This window comes from Chinchilla lanigera, unplaced genomic scaffold, assembly GCF_000276665.1.
Source record: "Chinchilla lanigera isolate Chin_1 unplaced genomic scaffold, ChiLan1.0 scaffold00068, whole genome shotgun sequence".
Taxonomy (NCBI): Eukaryota; Metazoa; Chordata; class Mammalia; order Rodentia; family Chinchillidae; genus Chinchilla; species Chinchilla lanigera.
This window is the reverse complement of record NW_004955469.1, coordinates 6144372-6166011: the sequence shown is the minus strand read 5'-3', so window position 1 is coordinate 6166011 and position 21640 is coordinate 6144372. Positions and strand designations below refer to the sequence as shown.

Genomic DNA, 21640 nt, shown 5'->3' with positions numbered 1-21640 from the left:
CCTTAGCCTCCATAGTGCAGGCATTGTAGGAGAGCACCACTAAGCCTAACTTCTTTTGCATGTCCTTAAATATTTAGAGAAAACAGAAAATAGAATCCACTAGGTAGAGCAAATACATTAAAAATAAAAGTTATCTTTAGATCTTTATTTGGGTTTCTGGTGTGGCTTACTTTTTGAGTTTTTTTTTTTTTTTTTTTGAGACAGGGTCTTGATACGTAGTTCAAGCCGGCCTTGGGCTCACTTTGTAGCCCAGGCTGGTTTTTAACTTGCAATGATCCTCCTGTGTCAGCCTCCCAAGTTCTGGGATTACAGGCATGTGCTGCACACCTGGCCTTTTTTGAGTATTCCTTAGTTTCTATTTCTTTTCCTTTTTTTGGTGTTGGAGATAGAATTCAGGGCCTAGAGCAGTGATGGTGGACCTCTCTTTTAGAGTTTTCAATGCATAAACATCCCGCTGTGGGGCGAGTGCCATGGGTTTCCCAGCATTGGCCTAGTGTATGCTAGGTAAGTGTTCTATCGTTGAGCTCTACTCCATCCTAGTCTGTCTCTGTTGCACTCTCTCTCTCTCTTTTTTTTTTTTTTTTGAGACAGAGTTTCACTATGTAGTCCAGGCTAGCCTTGAATTCTTGGCCAGCCTCCTATGTCTGCAGTGCTGGGGTTAAAGGCCTGTTGCAGCACACCCGGCTCCCTTATCCTCTCTTTGTATGTAATTCAAAATGAAGGTTAAAACTATTTTGTTGACACTGTTTTCTCTAGCACATACTATACTATGAAAACGAGACAACTTTCTTAAACCTTTCTGAAACCTTTCTTTCATCAGTATTTCTTTTTCCCCATGTATGGTTCATTATGCATGTCTGGGATCCTTATCTCCCTCACAGGCTTCCTTATATCCCTGCTTAGATTAACAGCCTCTGCCTAATCCTTTTTATCACACTGCACTGCAGTTTCTTGTCTGTTTCTTTTCTTCATATCTATCAGCTCTTTAAGGATCAGAACTTTTTCCCTTTTAAATCTCTATTTCTGGGTCTAGCAGATTACTTAACACTACTTGGATTTAAAATAAAGTAAACAAAAGATAATGTAGAGTAAACATTTGTTGATAGTAAATGGTATAAGTTATAGTAACCCAAAAACTAACCAAGCCTTCTTAATTTAGGCCTATTAAAAACAAACAGAAAATGCATGGTGTGGTGGCCCACACCTGTAGTCCTAGCACTTGGGAGGCAGAGGCAGGAGGATCAATGAGTTTGGGGCCACTTTGAACTACACAGTGAGACCTTGTCTCAACAAGCAAAAAACAAAATACAAAAAACATACCAGAACAAGAAAGAAAGACAAACCCTTTGTGCAGTTATTTTCACATCAAGCATATCTCTTGGGTACATCATATACTACTAGAACTAACTTCTCTGCAAGAAATAAATTTGTTTTTTTCTGTTCAGTGATGTTATAGCTGAGGGATCCAGGAAAACTCAGGTCTGTTGCCATTAGGAGTGAACCAGGAGCACTAGGAGGCTGGCTGTAAGTGGCAGGTGAAGAGCTTCCAGGGTGCCATATGCAAATTATTGTAAGAAGGACTCATCTGCTCCTCTAGAGCCCTACAACTGACTTCCCACACAGAAAAACCATTCCCAGCTGTGACAAAAATTTTTTTTGGCTTTTTTGAGACAGGGTCTTACTATGCAGTTGAGGCTGGCCTTGAGCTGACTTTATGGCCCAGGCTGGTCTCCAACTTGCAATGATCCTCTTGCCTCAGCCTCCCTAGTGCTGGGATTACAGGTGTATGCCATGCCCGGCAGGAATTTTTTTTAAGCAGTGGCCAAGTTTATTGGAGAAAGTAAAAGTAAAGAGTAGAGGAGCAACTGGCTCTGCAGAGAGTGCGGCCAAATAAAAAGGAAAAAGCAAGATAAAAGAACACCCTGGAGGAAGCAGGGTGGGCTATGATAAGGCAAGCTATGATAGCTTAAGTTTTTTTTTTGTCTTTTTGACACCGGGTTTTGCTATGTAGTTCAGGCTGCACTTGAACTCACTTTGTAGCCCAGGTTGAGCACGACCATCAGTGATCCTCCTACTTCAGCCTCGGGAGTGCTGGGATTACAGGTGTGTGCCACCACACCGGCTAGCCTGAAATTTTTTAAAATCAGATTGTATTGGTACATTTTAGATATACATAATGATCACATTCATCATAATTTGTGCCTGTGCATTGATATAACTTGATTCTTTTTTTCTCATTCCTCTACCCTCCCTCAACTCTTCTTTCTCTCCCCATGTACAAAAACTTTGTTTCCATTTTTTCCTTCTATTCTCACTTTTTAAACTTCTCCCTTCTTCTCCCCCCACCCCCTTATTCTCACCATTGAACATTTTCTTCCTATTTCACAATACCTAATACACATTTTGGTCCTTATTTACCCTTTCCGTTTTTCACTGCAGAGCAACGATTAGGTATTTACACGTGTGTCCGATTAATTTCACTTAAGAGTATAGTCTCAAGGTGTATCCACTTACCTAGTAATGTCTCAAGGTTATCCTTACGGCAGAGTCGTACAGCATTATATAGAAAAACCCCACATCTTCTTTATCCATTCCTTGGTTGATGGGCATTTGAGATTTGGCTATTACAAACTGTGCCGCTATAAACATATTATCCTTGTAGTGTGATGGCTTAAGATTTTTAACGTTTGAGAGCTTGAATGGCTAGAATGGTCTAACTTTGATGATTTTTACAGGAATTTGAGTCCAGTTTTCCATAGTGTAGTGAACAGGAAAAACTTCTGCCCGATAAGCAGGCTATCTCTAATGAACTATGAATTCTTGAAATAAATATAATTTCAATGTAACAGCAGAGCTTTTTAGATTGTGTGACTTAGTTTTTTAATTTTTAAGTTAAGTTACAATTTTTGACCTTTGAGTTCTGTTTTTTGTCTTTTTAATTCTTCTGTGGGAGGGGAAGGGGGACAGTTATTAAGGAGACTTTTGGACGACTCCGGCTTTTTGTACAACCTTTGATCTAAGGATGTAGGGACCCACCCTGCAGTATTGTTCCCTGTCCTCCCTTTTCTTCGTAAGTTGACCGAGAGCCCGTTGCTACACAGATTTATTTCATCACAGTCGTCATTCTCATTTTCACACCCTGAAAAGCGCAGCTCAAGTTCAGTGTCTCGCCTTTGGTACCTCTGGAATCGTAACTCAGCGCCTCGAGCCCTTGTCAGTGGTGCCCTTTCCCTCGCGCCTCTGCAGGTCACTCCTTGCTCAGTTCAGGCCACCTGGTGTGGTGGCGGTGTCCGGGGTACGGAGGCCCACGCCCGAACTCCCCCGCGGCCAGTCTAGCTTTTCCCCATCCCCCAGCCCAGACAGCTGGCTAGACGGAGAGACCATCGAGCTGCCGGCCCAGAGCGTCGCCGCCCGGCTCGCGCGTGACACCGCCGGGGCGGGGCCTGATGGAGGCCGTAGGAGTGAAGCGAACAGCCGGGAACGGGAGTGCTACCTGTCCTCGCAGCGCCTCGCCGTGGCCGCAGTCGGAAGCGGCCTCGTCTGCCCTGCGGCGCTGGATCCCTGACGCACGGAGCTCGAGAGCGAGAACGAGAGAGAAAGGGTAGAAATGGCGGCTCCACTCGGCTCCCGCTGAGGAGGGAGAAGCCGGCGGAGGGTCTGTGTTGCCGGCTTGCAGGATCGCGCCTGCCTCGCTCCGCCTGTCGTCTCGCGCCGCCTTGCCTTGCTTTGCCCAGCTTTCGCCTGCCCGCGTCCAAGCTCCGGAGAGTCGCCCGGCTCGTCTCTCCCGGCCCGCCTCTGCTCCGCCGGCCTGAGTGTCCGGCCGGCGGGCAGCCTTCCTCGCTGTCCGGGCGCGGCGCGGGCCCCGTCCCCGGGCCGGACCATGGTGAATACCCGGAAGAGCTCCCTGCGGCTTCTCGGCTCCAAGTCTCCCGGGCCCGGGCCTGGGCCTGGGGCCGGAGTGGAGCCTGGGGCGGCCGGAGGCAGCAGCCATTTCATCTCCTCTCGGACCCGCTCCTCCAAGACCCGCGCTGCCAGCTGCCCGGCCGCCAAGGCTGGGGGAGGCAGTGGCGCCGGGGTCGCCGCGGACGAGGCCCGGGTAAGAGCGCGGCGCCCGCGTCCGAGGCTGCAAGCGCCGGCCGGGCCGCCCGGGCTTTGTCTGGCCGGGTTGGGGGCAGGAAGCCTCCAGCGGACGCCGCTCAGGTGGCTGGAGCCTGGTCTGCGGGCGCAGCGGAGGGTGGCACCCGGGAAGGGCCGCGACTCGAGCTCGTTTGCTTTGCTGGCCCGGTTCTTTTGTGTAAGGAACAGGACTGAAGTTCGCGGGAGCGGGCTGGGGGGTCCTTTCCGGGGGCATTAGAACAACCTGCTTTCTGTGTCCTTGTCCTATCTCGGAGGGGAATTCTAGGGGAAGCGAGAGTGAAGGGCCGGAATCCGTGCGTTAGAGGGTTGGAAAAGAGAAGTGAAAGTTTTCTCTGGTGTTTCAAACCCTTCTTGAAAGTGTGTCAGCTTCTGCCGCTGTCTTAACTCCAGCTTACTCTCAGTTTGGGGGTGGTTCAAGTTGGTGAGGAAGTGAACAGAGCTCCAGCTGGCAGGCAGTCAGGGATGCTGAAAAAAAGTTTGTAGCTGCTCTGACACTAACTTTGAAAACAAAATCAACGCTATCGCCTCGCTAGGCGGGAGAGATCGAATGTGAAACTATACCGGAATAACCAGACAGCTAACCAAGGTTCCAGTAAGACCGGAGCTTTCAGCTCACACGCGTGTGTCGAAACAAACTTGTCGAGTGGGCACCGCCATCCCTAAATTGTATGGTTCTTGGGATATCTACATTTTGTTAGAGAAGTAATTTACAAAAGGTGAATTAACATCTCATCAAACACTTGCAAAAGTGACAGTTGAAGAAGCAAGTGGTGATTTAGTTCTTCCAAAAAAATGGATTGAAAGATCGTGAAATTTTATTACCGACAGTGTAAAATGCTAAAAACCTGAAACAGATTTATCACTTTAAATGTAACGATAAGTTTGTGTAAGATTGGTTCTGAATTTAAGAGAAAAGGCTAGAAAGAGGCTAACTTACTAAGAGTAATTTGCCTGGAAAATGCTGTTCTTATCAGATCCACTTTTAAATCCATACCATCTTGTTATTCTTATGGGATCAGAGCAATAGTTAAGATTCTTTAGGGGTCCACGAGATTGCTGTTTGTGTGTGCGTTTTCTCTTTGTGTCGCAACCTGTTTTGACACCAATCAGAATGAGTCTGAGCGCATGTAATAGAAATATTTTACCATACTGCTCTGAAATACATCTTTGAAAATAGCTGCTGCCCTTATTTGCTAAAAATCTGGAAAGTATTTTTATAAACATTCTATTTAATAGACTAGAAACTTACAAATTCTAAAAGTTGAAATAAGGAAGCCAGATCTGAAAGTTGTGCAAGCTCGTTAAAGTGAGTATTCTTTTTTTTTTTTTTAAGGAGAATGAGTATTCTTAAGACTAGGGTTTCTGTAGAAATATTTTTAAAACATACAGATTTATCAACTTACTGATGTTTTCATATTTTAAAATAACTAAGAAAAGGTCTGTCATACAGTTGAGTGCAAATAAAATATTTAGAGTGTAAGCATATAATTGTATGCTTTGAATGCTTAGCCTATTAGAGCAGTGTCAATCTCATCTGAAGCAATTAGCTCATCTCTCGCTGATCAGTTTGTGGTCCCATTTTGAGTTCATGGATACCATGCTGTCCTTACCCCTGAGGAATAAGGTGAAGTAATTTGTCAGGCAGCTGTTAGGGAGATGTTAAAAGGCAAGGAATCAATAATCTAGTGTAGAGATGAACATTTGGTAGCTTTTAAATTGCTAGAATGAAAGATATTAGAGCTTTTTCTAGAACATGCTAATGAAATGTTTTAAGAACTCTTTTTAAATTTTTTAAAAGTCCATAAATAACAGACTACTGAAGATTCATTCTGAAATATTTTTCAGTTTAAAAAACTTTGTGTTATGGCTTTAGTAGATGATGGAATGATTTAGTTATTCTCTCAGATATTAGAGACTTTCTAATATTCTGAGTGATTGGAACTTTAGAAAAAGTTGTTATAATTCTGATTTTAAGTTTATGGAATATGCATTTAAGAAGTAAGTTTGCTGTATATTCCTGAAGTGGATTGATTTGAGTGTGGTTAGTACTTTTGCTCCTGTTATGTTACAGGAATTTAGCATTTCTGTCTCTCGCCCCCTTTCCTGATTTCAGTTCCTTTGGGTAAATATCTAGAAGTGAGATTGATGGTTCTGTTTTTATTTTGTTTGTGGATTCAGTGTACTATTTTCCATGGCAGTTGTATCATTTTGAAATTTATCACTGTATTTTGCAAGCTTAGTTTTTTTTAGTCTATGGTTTTTATTCTCTCATTATTTGATTGTGACAAATTTATTTTTGTTATTTCTTCAATTTTTACTTCTTGCGGGGGAGATTTGAAATAGGGTCTCACTATGTAGTTCAGGCTAGGTTTGAATTCACTATGTAGCCCAGGCTGGCCTCAAACTTGCATTGAGCTATATCCTGGGACCCAAAGTATTTTATTGTTTTAATTAAAAATTTGTTTTTCTTTCTGTCATCTTTGTTCCTTTTTCTTGTGGTACTGGAAGTTGAACCCAGGGGCTTCACACTGAGCTATATCCCTCCTGCTCAGACTGGACTTGAACTTGGGATCCTCTTACTGCAGCCTCTCAGAGTGCTTCTATGCCTGGCTCAGTTTTTACTATGTCAATTTATCCTCTGATTTTTCTTTAAATTTATTATTTTCTTTTTTGTTTGTTTGTTTTTTTTGAGACAGGGTCTCCCTGTGTAGTTAAGGTAGGTCTTGAACTCACTGTGTAGCACTAACTGCTCTTGAACTGGAAATTATCCTCCTGCCTTTGCTCTGGAGTGCTGGGATTACACGTGTGTGCCACTACGCCCGACTATCTTGTACGTTCTTTCATTTGGCTGCTCTTGATGGCTTTCTAATACTGTACTTTATTGTGTCATATCATTTTTTAACCTTTTTCTGTTGTATCTAGGTTGTCTACATGTTTTTTAACATTATAAATAATGTATTAGAAAATGCCTATTTAAAAGAAGTGGTATATATGTCAAAGGGTTGTGTGTATTAAATTTTTATAGATTTTGCCCTACAAAGAGGCTGAAGAAGTATTTCTCATTCTCCCACACTTGTAGCACTGTGAAGTTTTTATAGCATTAGGACTGATTTAAGGAGTTAGGTTTCAACTTGCTGGGAGGGGCAGGGACTGCATTGTTACTAAGTATCTGTAGTGTCTGACACAAACATAGGTTCTTAATAAATGTTTGTGGAAGGAATGAATCACTGAAGTTAATTAATGAGATTATGAAATACTGTTACTCCAGCTAAGCCTAGTAAGTATCTTTACCTGAGTCTATAGCCAATGTCAGGTCATAAGTGTAGTATTTGTTATATTACCTCATTGATTCTTCTAACAATCTTACCAGGTAAATAGTTTCTAAGTCACAGTGATAGTGCTGTAGTGTGGGATTGATTTTGTTTAACTTCCAAGTATGTGGCATTTTTCAGTACTCATGTTTTCTCTTTTTCAGTTTAAGTAATGTAATGTTTTTAGGTTAAAAGCAACAACTAGGGAGTATGGTGGTACACATCTGTAAGCCCAGTACTTGAGAGGCAGGAGGATCACTGAGTTTGAGGCCACTTGGGCTACATAGGGAGTTCAAGTGCGAGAGTGAGTTTAAGTGAGTTGGAGGCCAGTTTGAAGTACATAGTGATACTCCGCTCTCCCAAGGCAAAAACTACCTTTCCGATATTTTTATTTTTAGTTTTTTGAGATAATATCTTACATGTAGACCATGCTGGCCATGAATCTTGATCCTTCTGCCTGAGCCCAAGTGCTGGGATTATAGGGAAGCACCACCACGTTTTTATTTGGATGAAAAGTATATTTTAAATTATCAGTAGTAACATGTACTAATAAAAATAGGGGGAAAAAAAAACCCAAAACAAGTTGAACAACAATAAATACCTTCAGTACCCTTGAAACTTTAAAAAATAAAAATAATTTATAGGCTCTTTTTAACCTTTTTTATGACTTCTTAGCCATCTGGTTGCTTCTATGTGTTTTCCATTTCTGTGTTTCCTGATGATTGTTTAGAAATATTAAACTAGTAAGCTTGCTTGCTCTTGGGATAGTTAAGGAAAATTTAGGACATTTTGTATGTTTCAGGACTTTGTAGAATTGTATTGGTTCTAAGTAAGTAAAGAGCAGTCTGAGTTTGTTTTGTGAAGCCATGGTAACTGCTGTGCCTCTGCATTCCTTGATAAATGAAAGAAAAAGAAATTGACTGCACCTCTAAGCTTTCTCGTGGAAACCAGAGTACTGGTTTAAAAAAGACAAAAAGGCTGTCTTAGTAAAGAAATGGAAAGGATTGATTGTACCCTTATACTTTCTAACCTAGCTTGGGGAAAGTGTTCCTCTTCTGTTTTCTGTCTTTAGTCTCTTTGAGGATCTTTTTCTCATCAGTTATCTTTCCAAAAATTTCTATCTCCTATCTAATCTATCACATCTCTGTATTGCCTAGACTGGCCTTGAACCTGAGACCCTCCTGCATCACTTTTCCAAGTAGCTGGCATTGCACACAAAATCCACTCCATCTGGCTTAAAGATTTTGTTTTACTTTCCTCTGTGTTCTGTGGTTTCTTTACTTGGGTTACAAGAAATCAGCTTGTCTTACCATTTAAAAAAAAATAAATGTTTTCCTGACTTTTAGTTTGTTAAACTCTCTTTCACTGTCTCTGAGGTCTCTCTATGTCCCTCTCCTCTTTTTTTTTTTTTTTTTTTTTTGGTAGTATTGGAGAGTGAACCCAGGACCTTCACACTGAGCTGCTTTGCCAGAATTTAAATTTTTTTTTTATTCTGAGACATTGTCTTGTTAAATTGCGTAGGCTGAGCTTGAACTTGCTGTCCTCCTGCCTCCTCCTCCCAGAGTGTTGACATCACAGGTGTGCATGCCATGTCTGGCTTGTCAAATTTCTTTCTTAATTCTGATTGATCTTATAAAGAGTGGCTCTGCGAACATTACCTATAGTTGGTCTCCACCCACTGTGTTCTTCAGGTAGTAATTTCCACCCAGCTTTTCACAGAAACTATCCTATTACAAGAAACAGTAAAGCTGGGCATGGTGGCGCACACCTGTAATCCCATCACTCGGGAGGCTGAGGCGGGAGTTTGAAGTCAGTAGTGAGTCCCGGTCTTAAAAACCAAAACCAAACAAATAAACAAAACCCACAGGCTAATTAGATTTTGTCTTGTCTTTTTAGAGCAGATTTCAATTTTCTGTGGTATATCAGTGAGACACTATTTTTTTGTGTTTTTTGTGACATCCCATTTCTTTCTCTCTTTCGCCAGTGTCTCACTGTGTAGCTCAGGTTGGCCTTGGCTTCACTGTATACCTCAGGCTGGCCTCTGAACTCACTCTCCTAAGTGCTGGGATTACAGGCGTGTTCCACCACTCCTGGGCACCCTTCGTTACTTTAATGTAGGCATTTTTCAAGGTTTTGACTTCTGCTATTTTGTTTTTTAATTGTGTATAGTACCTGTGAACCTTATCTTTTTATTACCCTGTTTCATGTGTTTTGTTGTTTTGTTTTTTTTTTTTCTTCTGGTACCAGGAATCGAACTCACGACCTTGTGCTTGCCAGGCAGGCGCTGTGCCGCTGAGCTAAATCCCCAGCCCCTTGTCTTTTGTTGTTTTGTTTTGCTTTGTTTTGTTTTGTCTTTTTGGGACAGGGTCTCACTATGTAGTTCAGGCTGGCCTTGAACTTAACTTTGTAGTCCAGGCTGGTCTCAAACTTGGAGCAATTCTCCTGCTTCAGCCTCCCTAGTGCTGAGATTATAGGGGTGTGCCACCATGCCCGGCTTACCTCATTTTGTGTCTATTGCTACTCCTTAGGGTTGGGGATATATCTCAGTGGCATAAGCGCCTGCCTAGCAAGTGCAAGGTCCTGAATTCGAGTCTCAGTACAAAAAAAAAATCAGGTAGTCCTTACTTCATCGCTAAGCTGCATTTCTTGCCACCTGATAGATGCCTTCTTAGATTACTGGCTGGAATCCTAAGCCTACCTTTCCAAGTCATGATTCAGCATTACACTTCTCCCTTGAACAGCTATTTCCTGGCTACCCTTATATACTCCTGAAGCAACAAGCACCACCAATTTTACACCTGTCCTTATCTTTTTTTTTTTTTTTTAGACAGTGTCTCATTGTGTAGTTCAGGGTGGTCTTGAACTCACAACATAGCCTCCTAGACTGGCCTTGAACTCAAGATCCTCTTGCCTCAGCCTCCCCAGTGCTGGGATCACGGGTGTGCACCACCATGCCTGGCTGTCATTGTTATGTTTCTCTAATGGTGAGTGATGTGGAACATTTTTCCATATATTCATTGACCATTTGTATTTTTTTCTTCCTCTCTCTTTTTTTTTTTTTTGGTCTTTTTTGCGTCTCCCTATGCAGTTCAGGCTGCCCTGCTCACTTTGTAGCTCAGGCTGGTCTCAAACACAATGATCCTCCTGCCTTAGCCTCCCAAGTGTTGGACCATTTGTACTTTTTCTTGTTTTTTTTTTTTTTTGTGTGTGTGTGTGTGTATGTGCTGGGAATCAAACTCAGAATCTTGGGCTTACCAGGCAGGTTCTTGGGCCGCTAAGCCTGTATTTTTTCTTTTGTGCCCTGGCCCCTGTATTTTTTCTTTTGGAAATACCTGTTCATTTCAGTTGCCCAGTTTTTGACTGGGTTTTATATTTTGGGGGGATCTGACTTTTCTTTGAGTTCTTCATATATTCTAGATATTAGTCCTCTGTCCACAGAATAACTGGCAAAACATTTTCCCCATCCTGTGGGTTCTTTTTACTCTGTTAATTGTTTCCTTTGCTATGCAGAAGCTTTTTAATTTGATATGTTACTTTCTGTTTTTATTTATTTATTTAGTTTGTTTGTTTGTTTGTTTGTTTTTTGAGACAGGGTCTCTCTGTATAGTTCAGGCTGCCCCTGAACTCACTATGTAGTGAGTTGGCCTTGCTGGCCTTGAACTTGCGGCAGTCCTCCTGCTTCGGCCTCTGAGTGCTGGGATTACAGGCGTGTGGCACCACGCCCAGCTTTATTTTTTTTAAAAAAATTAATGGTACATTTTAAATATAATGATAAAATTCACTGTAGAAATTTGAACTTGTACATGATATATCTTCTTTTTTTATCCCCATTCCCCTCCCCTCCCTTCAACACTGCTTCCCTTCGTTTTTTTTAAATTTTGAGACAGCGTTTCACTATGTAGTTCAGGCTGGACTTGAACTTACTATGTAGCCCAGGCTGGCTTCAAACTCACAGTGATCCTCCTGCCTCAACTTCCCAAGTGCTTGGATTGCAGGTGTGAGCCACCAGTTTAGCTAACAATGTGGTGAACATATGTGTCCAGTTTCACCTAAGAGTATGGTCTCAGGGTATAACCATTTACCTAGGAATGTTTCAAGGTGTAATCATTTACCTAGGAATGTCTACTTACCCTTCTTTAGGGGAGAATAGTATTCCCTTGTATAAAAAACATCTTTTTATCCATTCACCAGTTGATGGACACTTGGGCTGTTTCCAAGATTTAGCTATTACAGTGTGCCAGTATATACATGGGTGTGCTTATGTTGCTGTGGTGTGATGCTTTTAATTCTTTCATGAAGATACCAAGAAGGGGAATATCTAGGTTCTATAGAACCTCTAGTTTTAGTTTTTTTCTTCAATCAGATTTTATTGGTACATTTTAGATATACATGACAATTGCATTCATCATAGAGAATATGTACCTGTATATGTAAAACTTATTTTTTTCCCCATTTCTCAATCCTGCCTTCAACTTGTCTTCCCCTCCCCATTTACAAAAGCTTTGTTTCCATTTTTCCTTTTTTTTCTCACTTTTTGTTTTTACTTTTCCCTTCTTTCCATTCCTCATATGCCCTTCCTTGGTTCCCTTCCCCATCCGGCCATTTTCTTCCTATTTCATAATAGCTAATATACATTTTGGTCCTTATTTACACTCTCAGTTTCTCACACCAGAGAAACAATGCACTATTTACACATGTATATCTGATTTATTTCACTTAAGAGTGTGGTTTCAAGGGGCATCCATTTACCTAGGAATGTCAGAATAGTACTCCATCGTATATAAAAACCACATCTTCTTTTTCATTCCTTAGTTGATGGGCATTTGGGCTATTTCCAAGGTTTGGCTGTTACAAACTGTGCTTCTATAAACATGGGTGTGCATATTGCTGTGGTATGGTGCTTTTAATTCTTTCAGGAAGATACCAAGGAGAGGAATAGCTGGGTCAAATGGAACCTGTAGTTTTAGTTTTTTGAGGACTCTCCACACTGATTTCCACATTGGTTGCACCAGTCTACACTCCTGTCAACACTGATGAACTGTACCTTTTTCCCATATCCCTGCCAGCATTTATTACTGGTAGATTTCTTGAGAACAGCCATTCTGGGTGAAATGGAATCTCAGTGTTGTTTTACTTTGCATCTTGGGAATGACCAGTAATGTTGAATGTTTTCTCATATATTTATCTGCTGTTTCTACTTCATCTGAGAAGTGTCTATTCATTTCACATCCTCATTTTTCGATTTGGGTGGGTGTCTGATTTTTTTGAGTTGTGTATGTATTCTGGATATTAGTCCTTTGAGGAACAACTGGCAAAAATTTTTTCCCACATTGTGGGTTGTCTCTTTACTCTGTTGTTGGTTTGTTTTATAAAAGCTTTTTAAAAAGATGAGGTCCCAGTTGATTCTTTGTGATAGTTCCAGTATAGATCGGAGTTTTATTGATAAATATCTTCAAGAATTCTACCTGCTCATGCCAAGTGTGGTGGTGCACACCTGTAATCCCAGCACTTGAGGCTGAGGCTGAAGCAGGAGGATTACTGGGAGTTTGAGGCCAGCCTGGGCTACGTAGTGAGTTCAGGGCTAGCCTAACTACATAGTGAGACACTTTCTCAACATCTCATCCCCCCCAAAATTCTAACTTCTTTCAGCAGATTTAGTGTTTCTGTTTTAAAATTTGGATCTTTGATCCATTTCAATTTTAATTTAGTACATGGAGAAAGATATCAGTCTAGTTTTAATCTTTGGCATGGGAAAGCCAGTTTTCACAGCACCATTTATTAAGGAGGCTGTCTTTCTCTCAGTGAAGGTGTTTGGCCCCATTTTCAAAAATAAGGTGGCTGAGTGTATTTAGAATTGTTTCTGCATCTTCTAATCTGCTCCACTGATCCTTCATTTTTTTTTTTTTTCCCTCAATACCATGCTGTTTTTAATCACGGTAGCTTTATGGTATAATTTCAAGTCAGGGGATTGTGATGTTCCCTGCCTAATTTTCCCAAAATTACTTTTGCTATTCTAGGTTTCTTTTAGTTCCAAATGAATTTGAGGATTGTTTTCTCTAATTTTGTGAAATATGCTATTGGTCTTTTCATTGGGATTACATTAAATCTGTATAACAATTTTGGAATTATGCCCATTTTCACTATATTGGTTCTTCCTATCCTGGAACAAGGGAGATCTTTCCATTTTCTGATATCTTCGTAGGCCTCCTTTTTCAACTCTAGGGGTTTTTTTTACTTTGTGACACTGATTCCTAGGTATTTCATTTTTTTGAATGCTATTGTGGAAGGGGTGGTTTCCTTAATTTTTCTCTCAGTGAGTTTGTTATTTGTGTGTAGAAATAACTTTTTTTTTTTTTTTGGTCCTTTTGAGACAGGGTTTCACTGTGTAGTTCAAGCTCCTTGAACTCACTTTGTAGACCAGGCTGGCCTTGAACTCACAGCAGTCCTCCTGCCATAGCCTCCTGAGTGCTTAGATTACAGGTGTGTGCCAGCATACCAGCACTGTTGACTTTTGAGTGTTAACTTTGTATCCAGCTATGCTACTGAATTTGGTTATTTAAAATTTTTTTTCTTCAGTCAGATTTTATTGGTACATTTTAGATATACATAATGATCACATTCAACATAGAGAATTTATACTTGTACATGATAAAACCTGTTTCTTTTTTCCCATTGCCCTACCCTCCCTTAACCTCTCCTCTGTTCCCCATTTACAAAAGTTTTGTTTCCATTTTTTTCTTTTATTCTCAAGTTTTTTACTTTTCCCTTTTTTCCCCTTCTCCTTGTTCCTCTTCCCATTTGAACACTGAATTTGGTTATTAAATCTAGAAGTCTTTTGGTGAACTTTTTGGGGTCTTCTATATAGAGTATCATGTTATCAGCAAATAATGATAATTTAATTTCTTCCTTTCCTACCCTTATTCCTTTTATTTCTTTTTCTTGCTCTGGCTAATGTTTCCAGAGCTATGTTGAATAAGAGTGGTGACACTGTATATCCCTGTGTTGTTCCTGATTTTAGAGTGAAAGCTTTCAGTTTTTGTCCATTTAGTATGATGTTGGCTGTTGGTTTGTCATAGAAGGCTTTCACTGAATCGAGATAAAGACCATCTATTTCAGTTTTCTATAGGGTTTTTATCATGAATGGGTGCTGGACTTTGTTAAAAGCTTTTTCTGTATCGAGATGATCATATGATTTTTTGGGGGGAGCACAGGGAAGATCATATGATTTTTGTCCTTGAGACTGTTGATATGATGTATTATATTTATTGATTTATGTATGTTGAACCATCCATCCCTGCAGCCTTGGGATGAATCCCACTTGGTCATGGTGTATAATCTTCTTGATGATTTGCTGCATTCTGTTTGCTAGTACCTTATTGAGGATTTTTGCATCTGTGTTCATTAGGGTGATTGGCCTGTAGTTCTCTTTCTTAGTTGGGTCCCTCTCCAGTTTTGGTATCAGGGTAATGCTTGCTTCCAGGAATGAATTTGGAAGTATTGTTTCCCTTTCAATTTCATTAAAGAGTTTGAGAAGTAGCGGTGTTAGGTCTTCTCTAAATTTCTTGTAGAGGGGCTGGGGATTTAGCTCAGTGGCAAAAGCGCCTGCCTGGCAAGCGCAAGGTCATGAGTTTGGTTCCCGGTACCGGAGAAAAAGCCAAAAAAAAAAAACAACAACAGCAGCTAAATTTCTTGTAGAATTTACCAGTGACTCTACCTGGGCCTAGGCTTTTCTTTGTTGGTAGTTTTTAAAAAACATCTTCAATCTCATTGACAGATACTGGGTTATATAGAGTTGTTACATTGTCTCGATTTAGCTTTGGTAATTCATATGTATCTAGGGATCTGTCTGTGCTTCTGTGCTTTCCATCTTACCAGAATACAGGTTCTCAAAGTAGGTATTGATGGTCTTCTGAATTTCTGCAGGATCTGTTGTGATTTCATCATTTTCATTCTTTATTGCATGGATTTGAGACTTTTCTTTCCCTTTTTTGTTACTAGAAGTGGTATGTCAAATGCCATTTTATTTTATTTTATTTATTTATTTATTTTTTTGGTACTGGGAATTGAACTTGAGACCTTGTGCTTGCCAGGCAGGCGCTTATGCCTCTGAGCTATATCCCCGGCCCTTCCTTCTTTCCTTTTTTTGATAAGGTTGGCTAGGAGTTTGTCAATTTTAATCTTTCAAAAGAACCAACTCTTTGATTCATTGATTCTTTGCATTATTTTCTTAGTCTCCATTGTGTTCATTTCTGTTCTGAGCTTTATACTTTCCTTCCTTGTGAGCTTTGGGTTTGACTTGCTCTTCTTTTTCTAGAAGCTAGAGGTTCAGTATTAGGTTGTTATTTGAGCTCACTGTTTTTCTGATAGGAGAATTCACAGCTATAAATTTTTCTTATAGGACTGCTTTCATTGCATCCCATAAATGCCAGTGTATTGTATTTATATTATAGTTTAATTGTAGAAACTGTAATTTCCTCTTTAATTTCATTTTTGACCCATCAGTTGTTCAGGAGGGTGTTATTTAATTTCCATATGTTTGTGAATTTTTTGTGGTTTGGCATTGGTTTCCAATTTCATTGCACAATGGTCTGATAATATGCATGGGATAATTTCAGTCCCTTTGCATTTACTTAAGCATGTTCTATGAATTAGTATGTGATCTATTTTGGAGAATATCCCATATGCAGCTAAAAAGATTGTGTGTTCTGATGTTATGGGGTGGAGCACTGTATACATCTAAGTCTGTTCATTCAAAAGTTTGGATCAGTTCTAATATTTCACTATTGATTTTTTTGTGTAGTTGATCTATTTGTGCAGTGATATATTGACGTCCCCCATTACAGTTTTACTAGTGCTTATTTAATTTTTCATGTCTGTTAATATATTTTGTTTTATAGAGATGGGTGCACTGGGATTTGGTGCATGTGTATTTATGATTGTTATCTCTTCCTCTTGGATTGTTCCCTGTACAAGGATGTAGTTACCTTTTTTGGCTTGAAATCCACTTTGTCTGCAAGTAGAATAGCTGCTCCTCCTTTCTTCCAAGTTCCTGTCACATGGAGTATTGCTTTCTATCCTTTGACTTTCAGTCTGTGAATTTCTTTTCAAATTAAATGTGTTTCTTGTATGCAGCATATTGTTGGATCTTGCTTCTTGATCCATTCTGCCAGTCTGTTACTTTTGATTGGTGAATTGAGACATTTTACCTTGATGGTTATAACTGATATGTATTGACTTATCCTTCTCATGTTATTTTCCTGTTCTTGGCTCCTTTTTTCCCCCTTCTGTATAATTGTTTGCCTTGCCTGGTGGATTCATTCTCTTGGGATTCGTAGAGTTGAATGCCTCATTATCTCTTTCTAGAATGTCCTTCAGAACATTTTGGAGTGCTGGTTTCATTTGGTGGTCATTAATTTCCTCAGGTGTTCTTTATCATGGAAGTATCTTATGTCACCATCAATTTTGAAAGATAGTTTTGTGGAATACATCAATCTTCATTGGAAGTTGTTTCCTTTTAGGGATTGAAATACTTCACTCTATCCTCTCCTTGACTTGATAGTTTGTGTTGAGAAGTCTTCTGTGATTCTGATGGGTTTTCCTTGATTGATGATTTTTTTTTTCTTCTAATAGCTTTTAATATTGTGTTCTTGTGTTGAATTTGTAGAATCTTTACTATTATATGCCTTGGGGTAGATTTTTTTTGATCATGGCTAATTGGAATTCTACATTTCTCATTCACTGTATGTCACATTCTTTTTCCCTTCTTGGGAAGTTTTGTGCCATCACTTCTGTGAACGTGTTTTTTTTTATGTTCTTTTATCTCCTGCTTTTTCATTGACAATTATCTACCTTATCATCATCATCTTATTCCTCTTCCTCTTCCTCCTCCTCCTCCCCTTATTCTTCTTCTCATCCTCCTCCTTCCCCTTCTCCTTCCTCCTCCTCCTTCTCCTCCTCCTGCTTCTTCTCCTTCTTCTGCTTGTTCTTCTTCTTCAGGAAGAATTTATTGAGAGAAAGAAAGCTTTTCCCTGAGAGGGACAGAAGGGGGCCAGAAAGTGGGCTGCCCACCAACCCTGCTTCTCAAGGGTGTTTATTTGAGCAAAAAGAGGTAAGGCAAGGTGGGACAGAACTATAATTAATCAATAAAATTACAAAGTATAGTCACTTAGGTAATATTGATCCAATGGGAAATCACAAAGTGGGTATGAGGTGGGACAAGACTATAGTGAACAAGTAAGGTTACAACAAGTATAGTGGCTTGGGTAATATTGATTAAATGGGGATCAAATTGGGAAGCAAGTCACATAACAAGTGCACATGGGATAGATAAGGACTTACCTGGAAGGGGTGGATTAAGGAGGTTTGGTCCTCCCCCCGCAAGGCGATAGATGCCTAGTTAGATATATCAATCACTGCTGTTAATTCCTAGGGGAAGTACTTGAGTGAGTAATTCTTTTTTCCCTGAAGTCTGGCCTTTGGTGAATAGTCTCCAGCCACAGTTTTCTTCTGTATTGACCACTTAAAGACCCAGCCCAATCTGACTGCCTACAATATTTCTACCTACTTGTCTATAACCTCCCCACCCCAAGAAGTATGCCTAACAAAGGGGGAAGACTGAGCTGGCTGCTTCCAGCTGAAGAAGGTTGTAGTTGTGATTGGCAGTCAGAGATACTTCACAGAGGGTTTAGCTAAAGGCCCTTGATAGTCGTCAGGTGTTCTTGTCTTGGGTAGATGTACAACTTTATGTCTGGAGGAGACAAGACCAAAGAAACAAGTATGCATGGCCCAAATAATAAAATCAACAGGATAGTTATGAGTATAGCCAATAAAAAGGTTTCCACCAGGAGGAGCCAGTAATAGCTTTCTATAAAGAGGATAAGGAGAAGGTCCAGGGAATTTCAGAATCTGACATGTCATTAACCTATCATCTGATATCTTGAACAGCTATTGAGATATTAGCAGAAGGATCAGGAATGTACACACAACATTCAGCTTTTGTAATTGTACGAGTACCCCCTTCTGCTGCTGTTAGAAAGTATCGTGCCATCCAATTTTGGATGACGGCTTGCCTCATTAATTTTACTTCTTTTTTTTGTCTTTTTGAGACAGGGTCTTGCTATGCAGTTCAGGCTGGCCTTGCGCTCACTTTGTAGCCCAGGCTAGTCTTGAACTTGCAAATATCCTCCTGCCTCAGCCTCCCAAGTGCTGGGATTACAGGCATGCACCACCATGTGTGGCTAATTTTACTTCTTTATTCAGGAGAGTGATACCAGGTGTGCTGTCATTTAAGGCTCGCTGAATATAGTTAGTTAAGGCCTCAATGTGTTGCATGACATCCTGTAACCCTAGGGAAGGGATAAAGATAGAAGCCAAAGCCTCTGCGTGGTGACCCATGCCTATAATCCCAGCACTTGCGAGACTGAGGCAGGAGGATCACTGTGAGTTTCAGGCCAGCTTGGGCTACATAGTGAGGTCAAGGCCAGCCTGAACTGCAGAGTGAGACCCTGTCTCAACTGTCCCCCCCACAAAACAAAGAAGTCAAATGATCATACCAGTGAAGCACACTTCTAGACCATCGATGCCATAGGTGGGGCAAGTTTACAGGTTTGTCAATACTTTTGACCCTTCTGCCTTTTAACCATGCGAATCCCAGCATGCATCTCCCCATTCATGCAGGGGGTAGCCAGGACTATAAATTGGTTCCACAGGACCTATGAGTATCACTGGGTGCTTCCCATCTAATTGTGGGGCGATTAAACCAGTTTATTGCAAACTAATCTTTGGCCTGTAAAGTTATTGTTTGTATACATTATTTGGGGGTGTCCATCCTAAGTATTTAGTAGAATTTGGCCAATGAGAATAGGAGTGATTTTTCTGTTCCTCCAACTTAAGGGGGCCAGCCTTTCTCCTAAGGTGCTCTTTGATGGAAGTTAACCATAGATAATCATATCTGGAAATAGCCATCTTGATATCTGGTTGTTGGCCCTCAGGATAGGACCCTTACATTTATTTATTTATTTATTTATTTATTGGTACTGGGAATCAAACTTGGGACCTTGCACTTGCTATGCAGGTGCTTGTGCTGCTGAGCTGTATCGCTAGCCCTCTTACTTTTATTTAATAGCCAGAGCCTGTAAAGAGGCTTCAGTGACATTGTTAGAAAAATGTTATTGTTCTTTGCATCACCTAGCAGATGCTAGATTAATTTTTAATTGTCCCTTGCAATTTTTAAGAAATCTTTCTTTTCATGATCACTAACTACAATTCTGTTTTCTAGATCTGGTATTCTATCTTCACATTGGCTCATTCTGCTGCTCATACTTTCAATGGAATTTTTTCATCTTCTGGGGATAGGTTTGAATCTGTTTCATGGATTCCATTTTTTCCCTATGCTTGGTGTTCATGGTTCCCATCATTTTCATAAGCTTTTTAAAAAATCTGTATCTCCTCTAGAGTCACATGTCTTTCATTATGGTCACCATGTCTAGTAATCTGAGACATTATTTCTGATTTGATTTTTTTTCTTCCTAGCACCTCAGTTATCTGCTTTGTTACTTCTGCTGTTACCACTTCAGAGAGTCTAGATGGGTGGCTTTCAAATTGTTCCACCTCATTACCCTCTCATTATCCCTTGTTTGTCTTTGGTGAGCTGGAAGTCTGGGGTTACATCTTGCTTAATTGTCTTTTTTTTTTTTTTTTTTTTTTTTTTTTTTTTTTGGTTTCTTGAGATGGGTTCTCGCTGTGTAGCGCAAGCCAGACTTGAACTCACTGTGTGGTCCAGACTGGCCTAGAGTTCAGCAATCCTCCTGCCTCAGCCTCCCTAGTGCTGGGAATACCAGTAGGAAGCACCATGCCCGATACCCAGTTTGTTCTTGATTTAGAGGGAACAATTTCAGCTTCTTTTCATTAAATATGATGTTGGTTATTGTTTTGTCATGAGTGGGTTTTATCAGATTGAGATAAGATTTTTTCATTACCTTTTTCAGTTTTTTTTTTAAATCATGAATGGGGCGGAGTGTGGTGTCGCACAGCACACCTGTAATTCCAGCACTCGGGAGGCTGAGGCAGGAGGATCCTTGTGAATTTGAGGACAGCCTGGGCTACAAAGTGAGCTCAAGGCCAGCCTGAACTGCATAGCAAGACCCTGTCTCCCCTCCTCTCCCGGCCCCAGAAAAAATCATGAATGGATGTTGGATTTTGTCAAAGGCTTTTTCTGTATCAATTGAGATGATCATGTGGCTTTTGTCCTTGGTTTTGTTTTCTGAGTGCTGGGATTACAGGTGTGTGTCACCATGCCCAGCCTGTTAAGGAATTTTGAAGGTATATTCATTAGTGAAATTGGCCTGTAGTTCTCTTTTTTTGGTTGTTTCTTCTCTGGTGTTGGAATCAGGGTAATGCTAGATTCCAGGAATGATTCTGGGAGCCCTCCTGGTTCTTTAGAGACAGGCTCTTGCTACATAGTGCAGGCCAGCCTTGAATTTGAGTTTCATTAATTTTGAGGAGAATTGACATTTGACGTCCTGTAAAGTTTTTGTAGGATTCAGTAGTGAATCCACTGTGGTCTGGGTTCCTTTTAAATGGTAGTTTTTATTCTTTAATTTCACTGTCTGATAATGGATTATTCAAGATTTTTATATTTTCTTGGTTCAGCTTTGCTAGTTCATATGTACCTAGGAATCTATTCATTTCTTTTCAGTTCTGCATTTCATTTTTAATTTTTTAAATTTTAAAATTTTTTTGGTGTTTTGAGGCGGGGCCTCACCTTGTATCCCAGGCTGGCCTCAAACCTGTGGCAGTCTTCCTGCCTCAGCCTTGCAAGTACTGGGACTACAGACATGCATCACTATGCCTGGCCAAATTCTTCATTTTATTAGAGTACAGATTCTCAAAGTAGTTACTAATGATCTTCTGGGTTTTGTCAACATCCATTTTGATTTCAGCTTTTTCATTTCTAATTTCATTTGGGTCATATAAATATATATATATTTGGTAATATTGGCTAGGGATTTGTCTTTTTATTCTGTTAAAGTAGCAGCTGGGTGAGTCATTGATTCTGCTGTTTAGCTCAATTTCATTAATTTCTGCTGTGATTTTTATAATTTTCTAATAATAACTTTGGATTAGGATTGTTCTTGTTTTTCTAGGACTTGAAGGTGTCTTCTTTAGGTTTCTTATTTGAGATCATTGTATTT

The 21640-nt window shown here is 40.3% G+C and overlaps 1 protein-coding gene across 2 annotated transcripts in view; it reads left to right on the top strand.

Moving 5' to 3' along the window:
* The first annotated feature begins 3789 nt into the window (after window positions 1-3789).
* Atad2b (ATPase family, AAA domain containing 2B) overlaps window positions 3790-21640 on the top strand; it is a 140071-nt gene continuing 122220 nt past the window's right edge. For both annotated transcript variants that reach the window (XM_005400367.2, XM_005400366.2), the window contains exon 1: window positions 3790-4096. In XM_005400367.2, coding sequence (XP_005400424.1) covers window positions 3881-4096 — 216 coding nt within the window. In that variant the 5' untranslated portion in view covers window positions 3790-3880. The remainder of the gene's footprint in view (window positions 4097-21640) is intronic.